Source organism: Astyanax mexicanus, chromosome 23 (assembly GCF_023375975.1).
Source record: "Astyanax mexicanus isolate ESR-SI-001 chromosome 23, AstMex3_surface, whole genome shotgun sequence".
NCBI lineage: Eukaryota > Metazoa > Chordata > Actinopteri > Characiformes > Acestrorhamphidae > Astyanax > Astyanax mexicanus.
The window spans coordinates 17,108,192-17,128,188 of record NC_064430.1 but is presented as its reverse complement, the minus strand read 5'-3'; the positions used below and the strand labels follow the sequence as shown (position 1 = coordinate 17,128,188).

Below are 19,997 nucleotides of genomic sequence, written 5' to 3'. Positions count from 1 at the left end.
ATATATTCTTGTTGGTTTAACACTTTTTTGTACACAGAATAATTCTGCATGTGTTCCTGCAAAGCTTTAATAAAGTCTTCAGAAAATAAAGAGAAAAAATGAATCAGAAGAGATGTGTCCAAACTTTAGGCAGGTACTATATATATATACGTTTATTTCTGGTGCTGCCTGGCCTAAAAAAAAACTTTACCTGGATTTAAGTAAGTAAATGATGTGGGGTTGCTGTAGTTGGTCAGGTCTAGGTTCAGCAATGGTATGTGCTGAAAGAATGAGGTCAGCTGAGTATACTGAATATAGACCAGTTTATTCCATCAATGGATTTTTTTCTTCCCTGCTGACACAGACATATTCCAAGATGACAAAACCAGGATTCATGGGGCTGGAATTGTGAAAGGGTGGTTCATAAAAACACATAACAAGCAGAGGCGGTTTTCGGGAGGACATCATTTTTATTCTTCATTGATTACAGGGCAATATACATTATAAATGCTGTTTGTGTCAGACATGCTTAGACTTGAAACAAACACAGTCAGGATGCCAAATCTTCCATGGGCCCTGGAGAAGCCTGGACCCTGTAGGCCTACACAGGAATCAGGACGAGGACAGAGTGTATATGGAGTGCAAATGGGATTGCTAACGGAATCAATGTTGTCAATGTGGTGCTGAAGAGGACACTGTTTGCTGAACATGACATGGAAATGAACGGAAAAGATGAGGCAGGGGCGGTCGGGCCTGAGCCGTTTTCTCCTAGTTTCAACTACTGAATCTGAGAGGGGTCAGCAACAACTCTATTTCTTAAATAATTGGCTACCTTGTATCAACCCTGTTCACACTTGGCATTAGCATCCGTTTTGGGTGATCCAATCATAAGAATTATAAGATTTCTTGAGGTATCATTTCTGCTGGAGGCGGACCAGTTTCAGTAAGTAAGTACATTTTTACACCTGTAGTTCATTTCTATGGTCTGGATCAGTTGATGAGTTCTTTAACTTGTAGCGTTTTTTTCTCTGTTTGGTTTAGTTTCACACAGGTATACACCTAAACGCACCAAAATGGGCACCAGTAAACCACGTGAGCATGTTGTCTCCTCTGATGGGTCAGAGCTTTTTAGTGCAGGAGCAAGAAAGTAAATATAGCAAGAAGATTCTGTGTTCTAGCGTGTATATCTGTGTAGTATAAAGCTGCTTTAACACTGAAAATTTGCTGCTGCGCTTTTGAACACAGTGTTGTCAATGGGACGTGCAGCACAGACGTACACAGTGCAGTGAGCAGTGAACGCAGCATACACTGCCCTTGTAAACAGCATGGAGCAGACAGCATTTTTTCCATAGCTGTGGTAATTAGCGTTATCTGGCTAATATATATCAGATTAAACTGCGTCAAGCAGTTTAGCTCCAATAAAAGGAGTATTTTTGATAGCTGGGTCGCATCAAGACTGGAACACATTGTCGGCACAAGTAAACCGCTCCAGATTTCATTTGGGACCGGACCGAGACCACCTGCACTAGTTGATTTCGCTACGGTTGTTTTGATCTGCACACAAGTGCGATTACTGTTTTCACACATCTTTCCGCACTAAGGGTACAAATGAACCAGATTTACTTTTAACCAAAACAAATAGTTCTGGTGTGAGAACACCTTAAGAGTCCTTAACCCAAATCAAACTGTGGCAGCTAGTGTCGCTTGATCCCCAGCCAACAGGATTGCCATTATTAATTAACTTGTTGTTGTAGCATTCTCAGCTAACTCTGTCAGACGGTGGCTGGTGTATTCTCGCGTTTGTAAGTATTAACGCGTTGCCATTCACACTACAATAATACTATGGTCACATGTGTCTGTGACCACCTCTGAACATGTTTTGAGTAATTGGATTATGCTGCCTTCTCGTTCACACCTGTACTTTTGTGCTCGGATCATCCAGGACGCATGTTAAAGCCAGGCATGAATATGGTCTATCGTTGTATGTGTAGCCTGAGGTCAACCACCCCAGAAGAACCTGCACGTTAGTTTGCATTATACACGAGTAAACATGGCCTGTGTTCTTTTGCTAAGAGCAGGGGAATTATTATTGGCTGGCATAGTCGACCGTATGCTACAAACACAATAGTGTACCACAGTACACTAGACCACACTGGAGCTTCCCTTTACTTCCTGATCCTCAGAATGCTTTCCTGGTTAGCTAGATGATGAGATGACCACAGGATCTATATAGTTTTAGACAAACAACTTCAGTATCTTCTGAGTTGGACCCCTGAGAGTCTCTTTCTATTCCACACGCCCACACACATACACACCCACACATCAACAACAGCCGCACACACCAGGACCTGCCAGACACACATACCCTTTGACGTGAGTTAAAAATTCATACACTAAATATTAAATACTGATGTCGTTCCAAATACATTCTAGTAGAATCCATAAAAAGTTAAAAGGGGGACTGGGAGGTATGGACTTGCAAATGTGCAAAGGAGAGATTTTAAAATGCGCCTGGACCCCTATAATCGCTGATAAACGTTTGGAAATGTCCTGGCTTATAGAGGAGCTTCCATGAAAAGTTGGCACAGAGGAATCAGATAAGTTCATAAGTATGAAGTGGACAAGGAAACAAAAACAAACCAACAAACAAAGAAACAAAAAAGAGTGGACACAAACTTTAATGGAAAGGGAAAAAAAAAGAAAAAGTGTGTTGGTCCCTATTTGTAGTAGCAGAACCAGACAGATTACATTCACAGATTCACATATATTTTTCCTCATTTAGTGAATAACTTCCCAGAAGGCATTTGGACATGCTGAGGCTAAGAGAGAACATTATTCAGTTTACAGTTGCTGCTCGAACTGTGAAATGGCAGGAATGGCAGTTGCTGTTGGACTTGAATTTGAACTTGAATACGTGGACGAGGCTGATTTTAAAGCCATCAGCCTTGCAGGTCAACAGCTTTAGGGGTCAACAGCTTTATGGGATGACCATTAGAACAAGGAAAAGCTCCCTTTTCCCTTAGGATATTAAAAATAGCTAATAACGAATAAAATGCACAAAGAGTCAGTTTGCATTGCGCAAATTATGAAAAATGTTCCCTCATAATTGCCATTGTTTACTTTCAGGCTTGTTGAGATGCTGGTGGAAGTATGAAAAGTCTACTGACCTGAGACCAAATTGCATAATTTATGTACGACTCCCCATTTCAAATTCTGGAGGAAGGTTCCCCCAGTTATTTATTTGAAGGACCCAGCAGGCATTTAGTGTGCGCTGCAATGTACTGGTACAACATAAGTGGATGAGAAACAGCAGTGCTGCTGGAGTTTTCAAACACTGTGTCCACTCATTGTCTTCTCTATTACACACTCCTACCTAGAGCTCCTCCACCTTGAAGATGTAAAGTCAGGTGACCTGTCGCAGCTGTTGGTGGACTAATCTCAGTTTAGCCGTGACACTGAGGTGTTTAAAACTCCAGCAGCACTGCTGTGTCTGATCCACTTTTACCAGAACATTGCAACACTCTCACTAACACTAAAGGCCAATTTATTTGCCAAGCAAATGCCATAAAATGTACCCAAGCTGTAAACTGTACTTTAATCATAATATGTTTAGCAATATGGAAATGTCCTGCTCACATTTTAAGCTTATCCTGCATTATGTATAGCTATTCCTGTCCAGCACAGAGCAGGGGAATACAACATTAAGGATCTGCTCAGATTTGGGTCAGGGTGGCAGGTTGTAAATCAGCATTCAGGGACAACGCATCCTTGCAGCCCGCCAGTCCTCAAACTGTTCAGCTCTGAAGGTGCCAATGACTGGCTAATGCAAAAATTACTTGGCATTGTGGTGGCACACGCTGCCAGTCTGCACTGTGCCAAGGCAGGTCATTGAGTTAATTCAATACAGAACAGAGAGATGCACAATCAGTACAGGCACAAAAAGAAGACACTGAGGAATGTAACTGAAATTAAGAATAAGCACAAGAAGCTACACGTATAATATTAAATAATAAAATGATTATTATATACCTGTAAAGAAAAATACAAAAAGTAAAACAAAACAAACTCACTTGTTATATTGAATGGCAGTTAGATAGCAGCGGACCTAAAATCACTACTACATAGGGCTAGATTTCAGCTCTTAAGATTTCAGGCCTGTTCACACATGGCATTAACATGTGTTTTGTATCTGGATTGTATATAGATGCACTTTGACCAGATTCTGTTTACACAAAATTAACTTTTTTCACATTTTCATTTTCGTCCTGTAAATAACTGTTGTCAGGATTGTCGAAAAAAAAAATAATGAATCAGTTTCTCTGATTTTGCTATTTCTAGGTATATGTTTGAGTAAAATGAACATTGTTGTTTTATTCTATAAACTACGGACAACATTTCTCCCAAATTCCAAATAAAAAATTGTCATTCAAAGCATTTATTTGCAGAAAATGAGAAATGGCTTAACTTTTTGACCTCAAATAATGAATAAAGTTTTGATTATATTTCAGAGGTTTCCAATGTGATAAAATCAAAGAAACTCATCATTTTTAAGTGGTTTCTTATTTTTGTATGATTTATGTATGAGCGAGAGAGAGTGAGCAGCTTCACCCCAGCTCCACTGTGCACGGGGCTACCGTAAAAGACGGTTTAGACACACATTAAAATTTCTGCACAGATTCAGCTTTGTCTTGCATTGCTTATATCTATTAACATTATTTACATATTTTTATTTTAAATATGTCACTATTATGACTACTATTATTATAATGATTTTTCATGAGCCTGATTTTTGGTGCCATCCTTGCACTTGGTGGTCTGAGACACACTTGAGCCATGTTACAGCAGTGTAAACACATACATTACTTCCAGACACATTTGACAACTGAAACTTCTCCCAGCAATTTGCGTATTCAGTTCTTGACTACCAAGTGTAAATGCATGTGGTTAAAATGTGACCAGGACACAATCCAGATACTATTCACAGTGGGTCACCAGGTGTAAACAGGGTCTGAGATTTGAATTCTAATAAATGCTTCTATATGGACTTTAACATGTGCAAGAAAGGTGCTTTCTAATGTAGCTCTGACTGTTGGTGAAAAAATGTGATGATAGAAGACAATGAATGTTGTGACGGCGTGGGCGGAAAAACAATGGAATGTAAACAGTATCAGTTTGTCTTGTGTTAAATTAAAATAACAAATAATATATGGTAGTGATTTCAATGTACAAAACCTTTACTGCACGTTTTCAACATCGCACATAACTCTCGCTGTCCTGATGACGCACAGTTTTTCATGAAGAAAAATCCACGTACAGTCCGGTTCGCTTGAAAGTGGTTAAGATAGACAGAAAGTTTTCATTGCTGTTTATAAAACACCATATCGGCACAAAACACTTGTGTGAAAATACCTGTTTAAAGTGCACCATTGAGAAACAATACTTCAAAAAGGAAACAAATATGTCTTCTTTAAATTAAGCGAAAAGAAGGAAAGAAAAAATATTAAGTTAACATTGTAAAATTGGAGCTTTAAAATGTTGAGAATGTAGTAATAAATAATTATAGTTTTCTTTCCCCATGATAACATAATATTGGTGTCAGAAGTTACATTCAAAGAAAAAAACATTTAGCAGTGAATTAAAAAAAAATTGTTGGAAGCCGATACTTTTAGTCAGTGTACGATGATTATGCTCACTTTTTACATTCACTCTCCTTTTCCCTTATATTCTAAATATCCATCTCATATACATCTATAGAACATTCTCTAAGCCAAATACTACAGTGTTATGTAATGTTAAAATAAATGTGCTGAGTACGATATAGAAATATAAATATGTTAACCTTTCTGTAGCTCGGATATTAAACAATTCTCCAGCTCAGTGTAAAAAAATTACATCAGTTCTTATACACCTTTAATAAAGCTGTGCTTTTTTATCTTCTGAATAACTTCCTATCACTACTACCTGATTGTGTATCTGAGGAAAATCGTCAGCATTCTCAACACTGAAAATCTAAACCACCAGTTAATCCTACACTTAAAGGTACTGCAGTGTTTTCCAACAAGTCTATACATATCTGTATCATACTGACACTGATCATTTTGACACTTCTATGGCGGAACTTAGAAAAGAACACTTTTTGTTAGCTCACAAGCTAACAGCAGCAGGAGTCACAGAGCTAGCTAGCTCACAAGCTAACAACAGCAGGAGTCGCAGAGCTAGTTAGCTCACAAGCTAACAGCAGCAGGAGTCACAGAGCTAGCTAGCTCACAAGCTAACAGCAGCAGGAGTCACAGAGCTAGCTAGCTCACAAGCTAACAGCAGCAGGAGTCACGGAGCTAGTTGGCTATCAAGCTAACAGCAGCAGGAGTCACAGAGCTAGCTTGCTCACAAGCTAACAGCAGCAGGAGTCACAGAGATATTTAGCTCACAAGCTAACAGCAGCAGGAGTCACGGAGCTAGTTAGCTCACAAGCTAACAGCAGCAGGAAGATTTACGGAGCTAGAGGACTATAGTTCTGACTGTTTTTAAAGCTGGATATGCAGAAGTTTTTGTTTATTTCCACCCTGAGCTCCACACTGCAGTTCTCTGTGAGCACATGAGAGCTCCTGGACTCCGTACTGGACGCACTGCGAAAGCCACAGCTCTGGATGACTAAAATTAAAAGCACATTGGTTAATCAGCGCACTGCTCACTCTGAGTGTTTATAACTATAAACACGGCCACCAGGCAGGACTGTTGACTACTGAAGACTTTTAAAGGCAATTGGAGGTTATCGGGGCAGAAATCAGTACAGAAAGCTTAGATTAAGTGCCACATTATAATGATAAGTTAGTTATATACATTTAACAGTAAATATGGGCTATTTTAGGAATAAGCTGACTCCTGTGAGGCAGTCGATGTTGGGATACCCATTACTGCATTATTTGCGTCTTATACAAATTCTGGCGTCTTTTAACTACTTACACATTTATCTCTCATGTAAAGCGTTTATTTTGGTCAGTAAAACTATTTTGTTCATTCACTCTCGTAAATTTCCAGTGTTTGCTTAGGTGTGGCTGCAATTAAGGGGAATCTGCACCAGGTTTGCCTGGCACCTGTGTGGCATTAATGTGGCATTAAGACCGGCACGAATTCGGTATCGGCAATCGCTTGATCGATATGAAAGGCGATCGGCAATCAAACTCTGCCCCAAAAACTCTGAACAGTGCATTTCTATCTGAATGGGTTTAAGAGTTTTCTGCTTCATCATACATTAGTGCCAGGAAACCTTAGAGAAAGTCAATTTAGGGAAGCTCAACATAACTCCAGCACAAAAAAGCAGCTTTTGTTGAGCACTCCCTTCAAGTCTGTCTCTTCTTAGCTCCTTAATTGTAATGCTGCATTTATGATTATGATAGGAGATGGATGAAGGAAGTGTACCGCCGCTCTCAGCAAAATGTTTCGCCAAGAGTTCAATTTGTCCATAGTTTGTTGCCAGTCACAGCAGTGGAATAAACTGGATGATAAATAAGAACTGAAGCTTGCAGCTAAAGTCAAACAAAAAAAACTGCATATGTTCGCCAAAGCACCAACTTACAAGAGAAAACAACACAAACAAACATTAGCAGGTACTTAAAATTTGCTAATGTTTTTTTTTAATATGGACTATTAACCAGCACACACGCTGGAAATGACACTGTAATTCCAATAATGCTATCACCAAGGCAAAAATGGCTGTAAACTTGCTGAATGGCTGTATCATTGTGATACTCCATTTATGTAAAATGACAAACTTTGCATTTTTACTGTAGACTGTTTTCACTTTCGGATACTTGTTCTGTATCTCCCAGCTTGTCCAGAAATGCATGTGTAAAGCATGTCATTAAGAAGTGGCTTAAAACTCAAATTATACCTCATGACTAAAGGTCTAAAGTAAAATTAGTTCTGTGGTAAAATTACATTACTCCATCTCCCCACCTAATTCTTTCCAAATAAATCCCATTTCAGATAAAATTTACAAAAATATCGATATTGTCCAATGAAAAACAAGTATCTTCATTTTTGTGGACTTTTAGTTACTACATAACTTGAACACACAAACTGCCCCTCATAATGTGTCAAAGTGGCTGTGTTGAATGAAACAATAGGAATTCCCTGAAATAAACTCTTTTTACATTGACGGTTGACGGACCATTGAAGGTTAAAGATTTTATCTCTATCCTGTAAAGTTGCCATTTTGGAGATACTTGTTTTTCATTGGACTGTACTCAACAACTGCCAAATAGCATCTATTTTGAGGCTCTTAAAGAGCCACAAAACCCTAAACCATATTTGTTTTTCATTAATAGCTGATATGTGTTTATCTGAAGTAATAAAAAAATACCTGCTTAAAATTTTCTAAACATTTCCTAACCTTTAAAAACACTATTACTGCCTTAATTTCTGCCTCTGCAGCGCCCTCTCAGGTCAACTCTGCTATAGGCGAGGATGACGTGTCTGTGGACTTTACTTTTTGTACGCAGACACAACATCACAATATGCAGATCAGTCAGTTTACAATACTACCCCTCTGCTGACGTTCAGCCATTTGCGTCTTGCCACTATCAGAGACACACTGCTGCTGTTGCAGTTCAGCCAATCAGCTCTCCCTTCTGCCCAGCCTCTAAACCCAAACATCACCCAGTGCCCCTCCCAAACTACCCCTCCAGGTTTTTAGCCTTTTTCTAATTTAGGCTAAGAGCAGAGTCAGCAAAAATCAGGTGGTTTATTGCCCTTTTAAATTCAAAATGTACTCAAAAATGTATTTTTTGGTACAGTGAAATGCTTTTAAACTGATCCGTCTAATCAATGGTATGATACAGACATGGCTGATACTGTAGTTTGGAAAAACACTAGAGTACTACTTTAAGACCTTAAAGAAAACACACACACTACATTCACGTGAACAGCTAGAACAGCTAGCTACCATCCTTAAGTTAAGCGTACAAAGTCATACTGGTACATTAGCTCCTTCTGGACCATCTGAGGTGGCCCCTGCATGGTGCTGCATGTGAATCAGCGCGTGGAGCCGAAGGCAAAGTCACACCTGCCATCAGCTGATGGGGTCTGGAATGAAGAGTCGTTTAGTGAATCCCTGGGGGGTTGCCCTGGGGTGGGGGTTGCCAGGTCACTCACCAGCCTGAAATACATTACTGACAGAGAACCTACATCTCCCTGTTCACTCACACACACACACTCGAACTGAACTAAGCCTGCAGGACTGAGCCCGTATTTTACCTGCTGGCTGCTCCTTCTACTGTACAATATCAGCCTCTCCAGCCAATCAGACTGTGGTTAATGTTTTGTTTTAGGGGACATACTCAAACCACTTGCAACCATCTTCTGCAACCATCTAAATCCAAGAAACCTAGAAATCTAAAGCCCTATCTGGACAAGATTAGTTTCTCAGGGGGGGTCCTGGGGTAATTTTCTCTTTTATTGGGGGGGTCCTCTGTGATTTTATTCCCATCCGGAACGACCATGTCCTCTGAGAAAATGACAGGCTGAATTATCTATTGTTTTTCACTGTGTGGTAATTTTAGCCCTGTCCAGATGCACATCTCTAAGTGTCGTCTCCTCGCGTTTAATAAAATAGCTACTTGTCCACTGCTACACCCCTAAATTACACTTTGGGTGCGCGTTTCCACGGAGATCCACGCAAACACAACGGCAGGTAGAAATGGAGGAGCCACTAAACGCCATGTCATGTGAACAAGAAAAAATTCACTGTTCCTATTGTTTTTTAAATTGCAGTCAGAATGAAAGCGTTTTATAACTGGTTAGATGTGTGAAATATTTTTCATAGACATCCCCCTGAGAAACTAATCCCATCCAGATAGGGCTGAAGAGATTAATTTCATGAGAAACAAAACCAATCAACATTGGGGATAATAATATTAATACTAATACTAATAATAATGCTCTCTGATAGTTTAGCTTAGCTAGTTAGCTGTGGTCAAGGAGAGTTAGATCATCCCAGGGTTTCAAACCTTAACCTGCAGAATGCTAGAGGTTAGAGGAATAAGAGGTCTACACCTCCAGATTGAGAATTTATAATTAATAATAGAACTAAATAATGTCCAATGAAATAAAACAATAATAATAATGATAATAATAATAATAAGATTAATAGTAATAATCCTAACAATATGTACTGTTTGTTACAACAATAAAATGCACTCTGTACAATGTAAATATTAAGACACTCATAATTAATTAAATAATCTCCATGAAATATAGAATTATTACACATAAGAGTATTTATACATTCTCTGGTGTATAAACTAAAGCTTTTACTATTCCACAGATTTCGTTTCCCCCACCAATAAATGTACAAATACGTAGATACATCTCATTATTGTCGATAAGATATCCAACGGAAAAACTCAGAACCCAGAAGTCATGAACGATAATACAAATTCTATCAAATGTGGATGCTTAAAAAACAAAAAAACAAACAAACAAAAAAATAAAATAAATCAAAAAACCCAAACTTTGCGACATGACTACTGCCACCTTCTGTCTGGTCAGAGGAGTAGCATGGCGTATCGCTGTGCGTGAGCGGTAGGTATGGTTTAGCATCCCCCCCCGGGTAGCCTGATGAAAAGAAGGGGATGGCCTGTTTCCCTACAAAGCCGTTTCTTTCAGGTCGTTAAGGTTTGGCATACGGGCGCGAGGGGGCCTGGCAAAGCCGATGCCGTTCTGCCCGCCTTTGCTGGCCATTTGGTCGGGGTAGGGGGCCCCTTCGGCACGGGTCAGAGCCGAGGCGTGCCAGGTGGACTCGATCTGCCCCGGCAGAGGGTAGTTGTGGGGCTTGCGGCTCTTGGTGTTGGGAGTGAGGCTACCCACCGGAAGCCCCCGGGCGTCAGGCATGTTCGGAGGTATTTTGGGGGGAGGGTTTGGAAGCGGCTGGAAGCGCAGTTCGGAGGAACGGTCCGGAGGAGGGGGAGGAGGCTGGCTTGCCGGAGAGGAAGAGGGAGGCGAGGAGAGATGCAGCAGCTTACGCAGAGACTTCAGAGGCTGGTTCTGAAATTAGACAGACAATCAAAAACATTCATGAGTTCCGATGCTGCACTTATATGATTACAAAGATTAAGCCAGAATATATATATATATATACAACATCTTTCCACAGTTGCATAAATTTTCCCCAGGATCTTGCATTGATGATGGAAGATTTGAACCACTGTCAAGTCTTCTCTTGCACATTCCAACTTTCAGTTGCAATCCCTTGAGTTTCCTTTGCATTGTATGTGTGAAAATGCTTTTACTTTCACTAATAATCATATCATGGAGTTCTAGTGTCAGTTTAAGTGATCACCTATCCCAATCATTCAACACTAAAGAACCCTGAGTGTTCCGTTATGCCAGGCTGGTACTAGCTAGTGGTTTGTCCCACAAAGCTTGTTGTAACACGGTAAATGCACAGGCTACAGTCCGATATACTCATCTCTGAATGGCAAAAGAGCTAGCGTGGTTAGTGGATAATGCTAATACTGCTCTAGCAGTGCTAGCCGGGGTTAGCAGCAGGCTACAAGCCGATAATACCTCTAAACTGAAAAAGAACTATTGCGGTAAACGGCTAATGCTAACACCATTTTTGGTCAGGCAGTAGTGTATTTTAGAATATTACCTACACGTACTATACAGGTTCCTCAATAATTACTGTATATAACATAAGTAGCATGACAGCATGAGGCTCTTGTGCTTTTTAGCTTGTGACAAAAGGATTAGAACACAATCAAGCATGAAAAGAAAATTAAACAGATACATTACTGTAGGACATAGTTCCAAATATTTTTTTTCTTGCTGTATCAAAAAATATATATCTGCTGGCTCCCGAGTGGCGCAATCCCAGTGATGCCACAGAGAGCAGTGGCCTAGATCTCTTGTGATGCTAGACAACGTGGGCGTCTGGCAGTTAGTGTTCTCCTTCAAGCGAGGTGAGCTGTCTAATGACGCCTTAATGGCAGTTTAAAAAAAAGAAGAAAAGATGTTGTTGGCTGGACTCCTCTATCTTGGAGGAAGCATGTGCTAGCCTTCAAACTCCCAGAGCTGGTGCCTAGCACTGACTAGGCATGACCAAGGAACTAGAAATAGGGATAGAAATTAGAAATAAATTATAATATATGTATATATATTATTCAGTTTCTGAATCAGTTTCTCTGATTTAGCTTTTTATAGACATATGCTTCAGGAAAATGAACATTGTTGTTTTATTCTATAAACTATAGACAAAATGTTTACCAAATTCCAAATATTGTCATTTAGAGCATTTATTTGAGTTTAGAAATCAATATTTGGTGGAATAACTCTGGTTTTTAATCACAGTTTTCATGTATCTTGGCATGTTCTTCTCCACCAGTCTTACACACTGCTTTTGGATAACTTTATGCCACTCCTGGTGCACAGATTCAAGCAGTTCAGCTTGGTTTAAAGGCCTGAGATCATCCATCTTCCTCTTGATGGAATAGGAATAAAGCTGCAGCTTAAACAGTGTCTTCTTACCTGAGGTTGAACATCTGCATGTTTCTCTGTAGGCCAGGTATTGTCTCGGTCTCTCTCCCTGTCTCGGTCCCGGCCTCTGTCTCGATTCCTGTCTCTATCCCTGTCTCTATCCCGCTCCCGGTCCCTGTCTCGGTTCCGGTGGCGGCTGCTGTGATGAGAAGAGGATTTAACCGGTCTCTGGAGAACCAGCTGGTCCTGCTGGCCCTCAACTGGAACCTGACACACACGACCAAGCAGAAAAGCAGTCAGAAAGAGCAGCGGGAAAACACAGCAATGATCGATACGCTCTACTGTTCCTAGGACGGGGCGTCTGAAACCACAACAAAAAAGAAAAAAGGAAAAAGAAAAACGTGCACGAGGCCAGCAGGCTGGGGGTGTGCTGAAATTCACTCTACAATCTCTCTATATCAAATTAAAGATCTTGTTTTCTCACAGTTAAAAAAAAATAAACAAAACATATAGCTCTAAAAAATCAGTATCCAGAAATTACTGGACTTTAGACTGGCAGGTTCATTCGGACACCCTCAGCCTCTGCCTCCTGGATGAGTGTGACTTTGTGTGTTTGTGTGGAAACACACAATTTTTCGTCCATTCTCCTGTACTGTCCCAGTCGTGGAAAACAGTCAGTGTGTAAGCGTGCATCCACACTAAGCAGGCACTGCTGAAGGCAGCTAAAAGCTCCATGCATCTTACTACACGTGCTTGTGCTGCTACAATGCTAGCTGGGACGTCAGTGTTGACGATACACGTGGAGAACACTAGGAACCAGATCCACAATATCAGAATTAAAAAATCAACAAAAACTACTACTACTCATAATATACAATAAATACTTACACTTATCCCCCTTACCTCAGGTGTAGTCAACCAGCTACTGTGTGTGTCAGCTTGATAAATTAAATAAAACAGTGGTTTTATTTAATTTATGTTTTATTTATTTAGGATATTCAAATATACAGCTCTAAAAATCGGAAGGAAACATCGGAATGATCGGTTTCTCTGATTTTACTATTTATAGGGATATGTTTGAGTAAAATAAACAAAGTCTTGAAAAATTCCAAATAAAATATTGTCATTTAGTGCATTTCTTTCAGAAAATAAGAAATAAGTGCTTTAAAACATTAAATAGTGGAATAACCCTGATTTTTAGTCACAGCTTTCATGTGTCTTGGTATGTTCTCCTCCATCAGTCTTTCACACTGCTTTTGAGAGTGACCTTGCCAAAAATTCAAATACATGCTCTAAATTACAATATATATTTTTTTTAATTTAGGAGAAATGTTGTCAGTAGTTTATAGAATAAAACCACAATATTACTTTTCCTCTAAACATATACCTATAAATAGTAAAATCAGAAAAACTGATAGTTTTGCAGTAGTCTCTTAAGTTTTGTTTCCGGAGCTGTGTATATACATATATCCAGCTCTGGAAAAAAAAAAAATAAGAGACCACTTAAAAATTTTGAGTTTCTTTGATTTGACCAAATTAAAGACCTCTGAAGTATAATTAAGAGGAAGGTGGATGATCACAAGCCATCAAACCAAGCTGAACTTCTTGATTTTTTGCACCAGGAGTGGCATAAAGTTATCCAAAAGCAGTGTGTAAGACTGGTGGAGGAGAACATGCCAAGATGCAAAAACTGTAATTAAAACCAGGGTTATTTCACCAAGTACTGATTTCTGAACTCTTAAAACTTTATGAATATAAACTCGTTTTCTTTAAATTATTTGAGGTCTGAAAGCTCTGTATCTTTTTGTTATTTCAGCCATTTCTCATTTTGTGCAAATAAATGCTCTAAATGACAATATTTTATTTGGAATTTGGGAGAAATGTTTTCTGTAGTTTATAGAATAAAACAAATATGTTCATTTTACTCAAAAAATACACCTATAAATACAAAATTAGAGAAACTGATTCAGAAACTGAAGTTATTTTTTCCAGAGTTGTATATATATACTTTTTTTTTCTAATTCTAAACACAATGATTTTGTATTGTGTTAAACAGTACAAAATATATAGTCAACCGCAAGTTGATACACTGCTTATTGGTAAGGTACAAGTTTCTAACATTAGTTAGCGAAATTTTACGCACTCCTCCCCCACCCCGGCTCCTCTTTTTTTTTCAATATCTCTATAGCCACCTGAGTTCTGTCACCGCTCTTCAGTCTTTTCCCACATATTCACACCCCTGATTGGACGTTTTGAACTAGCAAACAACAAACTATAAAAACTAACTTTGTGTCGGCAAGTCGACTACATCTGGGGTTAAAGGGAAAACTGTAAAATTGTTTTTTTGTTCATCTGGTCAAGTCATGTTTTATAGAGCATTCCAACATTCTACATGGATCTGGGCCTAATACTTGTGCTGCTCATTCAAGGAATGACAGTAATGGTTAATGAACTCAAAAGAAAAGAAAAAACAGATAAATACATTGATATCTTAAACAACGTGCAATGGATATTTTGAAGAGTGGTGCGGGCCGGTTCTATGAGGGCAATACCATGGGCTGAGTAAGGACAGGAAGCACAGAGGAGTTATGCTTTAAGCTATTCTTTGAGTTAAAGAGGGGGAAAAGGCTTTTCTTGATGCTCGGGTTCCTTCCCTCGCAGCCCTCCGTCTGGAATATAAGACGCACAGAAAGGCCAGCGGCTCATTGCAGGAAGACACAGACATGTTTGTTGTTGAAAACAGCAGATGAACATGCGGTCCCATGGCTCAGTGTTTGCACACAGAGGCAGATTCTCACACAGACATTCTTCCTGGGTTTGAACTAGTCTCCATATGCTAATCTATTGGAAATACTATAAATATCTTAGGCCTTTTCTAGGTTTAGAAATAAATATGGCACAAAGACTATATAAAAATTATCACCAAACGATAACTCATTCATTTAAGTCATATTCCAGTGTTTCATCTAACATAAGGTTTTTTTCAGCAGCTGTGGCAGGGTAATGCTCTTCCTCCTTGCAGATCAAAGTGCAATACTATAAAGCACAATGAATTATACGGCACACTATCAGTGAATGTCTAGTTTCGCCACTGGGTGGCGCGACCGGTAAAGCTAAGCTTATTTAAGTAAACAAAACTGTAATTCTTTAAAATGAGTCTTTTAAAGTCAAATGAGCCCTGGGTGTTAATCTACACAAATTTCTTCCCTGAAAAAAGTTTATTTGGGTGAGTAAAGCCTTATCTGCCTGTGTTGGTCCAATGTGTTATATAAAGTCCAAAGTCAGTCAATGCTTCCCTCTGCTGACAACTTTTATGAAGCTGTGTATTTCATTTTCCAGCAGGACTTGGAACACTGCCCACACTGCCAAAAGTACCAATTGATCTTTTTTGTGAGATACTTTTGGGACTTCATTAGCTGTAAGCCAATCAGCAGGGTACTTTCCACTTCCAATTGTGTATTCACTGTATTTTTTATACTATTTCCTATTCACTATGAATTTTATGTCTTGCTTTTACCTAAAACATGAACAGACAAGACATAGCCAACGTGTTTTATGTCTTGAATGTTTATGTGTAGGAAATATGGAGAAAGTGTAATAGGAGTTAAAAAGGGAAGAAATTCTGCGAGGATATTTCTAGCTAACTACTATTTAATCCTAAAGTACAATACACACATACACACACACACAACATATTAGCTATGTTAAAAGGACAGACATACATGTATAAAGCAACCCGGTGACAGCACAGTATAAAGACACAAAGCAGTCCTCCTCACTGATGTTAAAGGAAGATGATTTACAAAAATGTACCCTTTTCCATTTACACTTAAAATAGTTGGGGCCAGTTAGCATCAAGCAAATAGTACAATGCTAACTGTCCCAGTAGGTTTCATTATCTATTTTCACATTAGCTTTTTCTGGGTAACATATTCTTTTAAGGCCAGCAGGGAGGCATTTATTTAAGCACTTTCTTTTTGCATCTAAAAACATATTGTTTACTTTCTGTGCCAGAAAATTGGGTCTGCAGTGTTTAACCAAGTTCAGATAGTCCAGGATTAAAAAAAACATGTGATGCTCACTGGTTGCGACTTTTTCTTTTTCTTCTTTATTGCTCTGAAGAAACCCTGTTTTTCCTTCTGTTTCGGAACCTCGGGTGGGTTCATGGCCATTGCTTCTGTGTTATTCCTACAAAAGAAAGGAAACAGTAACATGATTCACAAGCTAAGTCTAAATTTATAATAATAAACATCATTTTAATAGAATATTAAGGGGTGAGTGCATAGCTAGGCTGCAAGGCCAATGCTATGTGGTTGCTATGGTATCCCAGGGATTTGCACCCCAATAAAAAAACACACACGCCCAATTTATACAGTCAGACCAAACAGTCCTGAGGTGGAAAACTGTGAGGTTTGCAAAAGGCAACAACAATTAATAAGAAATATTAAATATATAAATACAATAATTATTAAAACAATATTAAACAAGAAACAAATAGCACTCAACAAGTACCAATGTTTTAATACAAAAAAAAAAAAAAAAAAAAAAAAAATATATATATATATATATATGCAGCATTTTTAATTCTACAGAAGTGAATGTACTATTTCTCTTTAATCCTAAATTAGATAGTTGTTGTCCTAATTTCTACATTGTATATAAATGTGATATACAGCTCTGGAAAAAATTAAGAGACCACTTTAGTTACGGAATCATTTATAGGTATATGTTTGAGTAAAATTAACTTTGTTGTTTAATTCTATAAACTAAGGACAACAATTCTCCCAAATTCCAAATATAAATATTGTCCTTTAGAACATTTATTTGCAGAAAATGAGAAATGGCTGAAATAACAATAAATAAACAGCTTTCAGACCTCAAATAATGCAAATAAAACAAGTTTATATTCATAAAGTTTAGAAGTTAATATTTGGTGGAATAAGCCTGGTTTTTAATCACAGTTTTCTTGGCATGTTCTTCTCCACCAGTCTTACACACTGCTTTAGGATAAATTTCTGTCACTCCTGGTGCAAAAATTCAGCTTGGTTTAAGTGGTCTCATATTTTTGTCCAGAGCTGTAGGTTTGTGTGTGGGAATTAGCACTGACACATCACCCTGTAATTCCACAATCATTGCCTATTTTGGAAATGATTTATTTTGAAATACATAGGATATTTTCCATTAGCAGAGAGCCCTTCTTATCTGGGTCACATTGCAAGGATTATGATCGCTCATCCCATGCCTACATTTCAAAACAAAAAACAAATAACAAATAAAAACAACAATATATATCAGTGAAGGCTTTAAAAGAAGAATGCTTTTTGGGAAAACAAGCAGCCTCTCCCCAGTTACCACTCTGTCCCGGTTTATTTAGAGTTAATCACGTAACAACTGTTACAACTGCTCTTGACCAGGGCTTTTATTATGAGAGTCATTTCCGCAGCGCAATGAGCACATCCGCCACTACACACCAATTCTGGCAACATGAAAACAGCTCCACAAAGAGCTGCGTTAATAATAACTGCTGCTACAGCGTGCTGCCATGGTAACAAGCGAGAGCTCACCAGGGGTCAAAGTTGGTCTGGCGTTTGGAGTGGTTGGTCAGAGCGACGCTGTCTGCTGCTACAGTCGGCACTCTGCTCTGGCCTCCGCTGTCGTGGAAGTTGTCTGGCCGTGGTGACGGAACTAGACCACAGAGGAGACACAAACACAATAGAGATTACCATCTACAACAAATAACACTGTGTAATCATTTCATGAAAGAATGGACCAATGGAAATGAACCTAAAAGATTATTTGGGAATCACTGTATCCATATATAAAGTCTAAAAGTGATGGTACAGCATGGGAACATTGTACTGTAAGTTGCGAGGTGTTATCTTGTGAGTGAGGTTAAACACCACAAGCCAGTGTGCTCATGACGAGGCACTGTGAATCAGAGTTCGAGTGAGGCCAGGTAGTGGATGCAAAATGGATGGGATAGGAATTTAATATTCCTCCATTTACATTGTTATTTGTTTACAAGGAACACATCACAGAAAAGTAGTATTACCACCCACAGTAGACAGAGCAGTAGGTGGTAATGATCGTGACAGGCGGCATCTGTCTTAAATTGTTAAAATTTTAAAATAAAATAAAAAACAGACAAGCAACTCTGACAAAAATCGCATCAACAATCAACAACAAGGTCAGTGCACCACACTTTCGCTTCCATGGGGCACGGCAAAAGTCATGAGACACAATTCTAGTTACTGTCCCATGACATACACATTTCTCTAAAGTAAAGCATTTATCGTATTTTTCGGACTCTAATGCGCACCGGATTATATAGCGCATTAAGCAACACTAGTAAGGATGCCTACACTGAAGTGAACAAGGGTGTCGCCATGTTTCGCTTCTAATGGGGAAGCTGGGAGAGGCACCTAAGTAAACAAAAACTGTAATTAGAAAAAAAAGTGAAACAAGTGCTGGATGTTAATCTGCACAGATTTATCTCCTAAAATATTTAGTTTACTTATTTACAGTAAACTTAGAATTCCAGTATTTTGTCCAAGGGTGAGCTCTAGCCGCAGTTAGCAGCACAGCCAAACTGCAGTTAGCAGTGCTAGCCAGCTGAGGTTAGCAGTGCTACTCAGCCACGGTTAGCAGCACTAGACAGCCTCGGTTAGCATTATAGCCAGCCGCAGTTAGAGGCAAAGCCAGCTGCGATTAACAGCACTAGCCAGCCCTCGTTAGCCAGGCTACCCAGCCACAGTTAGCAGCGCTACCCTGCCCTGGTTAGCAGCGCTAGCTCCCTTATACTCTGTAATTCATCGGAGTAGCTTTACTGCTCCTTACAACCTGACCGGTAAAATTCATACATAAGGAGCACTGGATTAAAAGGCACACTGATAATTTTTGGTAAAATTAAAGGATTTAAGGTGCGCCCTATAGTCTGAAAAATACGGTACATTTAATCAGGTATTCTTAAAGGACAGCCAATGTAAAGAACAGTACACTGAACACTGAATGAAAAATAAATAATGCGTCATATGCCTATAATTATACCTATGAGTTACTGTCTGCAAACCTGTCAGAAAAGAAAAAAAATGCATGAAAGCTGTGCCATCTGCAACGTTTGTGCATCTTAAGGATGTAAATGGTGCCTTAATGATCACTGTCAAATCTATAGTAATTAAAGCCCATTTTGTATCCATCAATAATTCTTATAATACTGTTTCAGTGTGCATCACTTACAGAGGCATAACGCAGAGTAGCCAATCAGAAAAGAAAAAAATATATTGCTAAATAAACAAAGTATTTAGTAAAAAGAAATGCAACATTAGTAGACATGGATTTTAGGTAAACTCGGTTTTGATATATGAGCTCAGAGACACCGACATCACCTTTTGGAGGTTTTGTGGAGAGAATGCCATCTACCCACCCAGAGAGAGCAAGGCCAATTGTGGTCTCTCAGGGCTCCGGTAGCCAATGGCAAGCTACATAAACAGGAATCTAACCAGCAGTCTCCTGATCATAGTGGCAGCGCCTAAGTCCGCTGGACC

The 19,997-nt window shown here is 39.0% G+C and overlaps 1 protein-coding gene across 3 annotated transcripts in view; it reads right to left on the bottom strand.

Moving 5' to 3' along the window:
• Positions 1–429: 429 nt before the first annotated feature.
• The window catches only part of cdkl5 (cyclin-dependent kinase-like 5), a 65,239-nt gene continuing 45,671 nt past the window's right edge, over positions 430–19,997 (bottom strand). For 2 of the 3 annotated variants that reach the window (XM_022668204.2, XM_007259372.4), the window contains 5 exons: positions 18,018–18,138; positions 16,536–16,641; positions 15,006–15,122; positions 12,505–12,720; positions 430–11,022 (listed from right to left, as the gene is read on the bottom strand). In XM_022668204.2, the coding sequence (XP_022523925.2) occupies positions 10,624–11,022; positions 12,505–12,720; positions 15,006–15,122; positions 16,536–16,641; positions 18,018–18,138 (959 nt within the window). In that variant the 3' untranslated portion in view covers positions 430–10,623. The remainder of the gene's footprint in view (positions 11,023–12,504; positions 12,721–15,005; positions 15,123–16,535; positions 16,642–18,017; positions 18,139–19,997) is intronic. The other variant, XM_007259373.4, reaches the window with a different exon arrangement.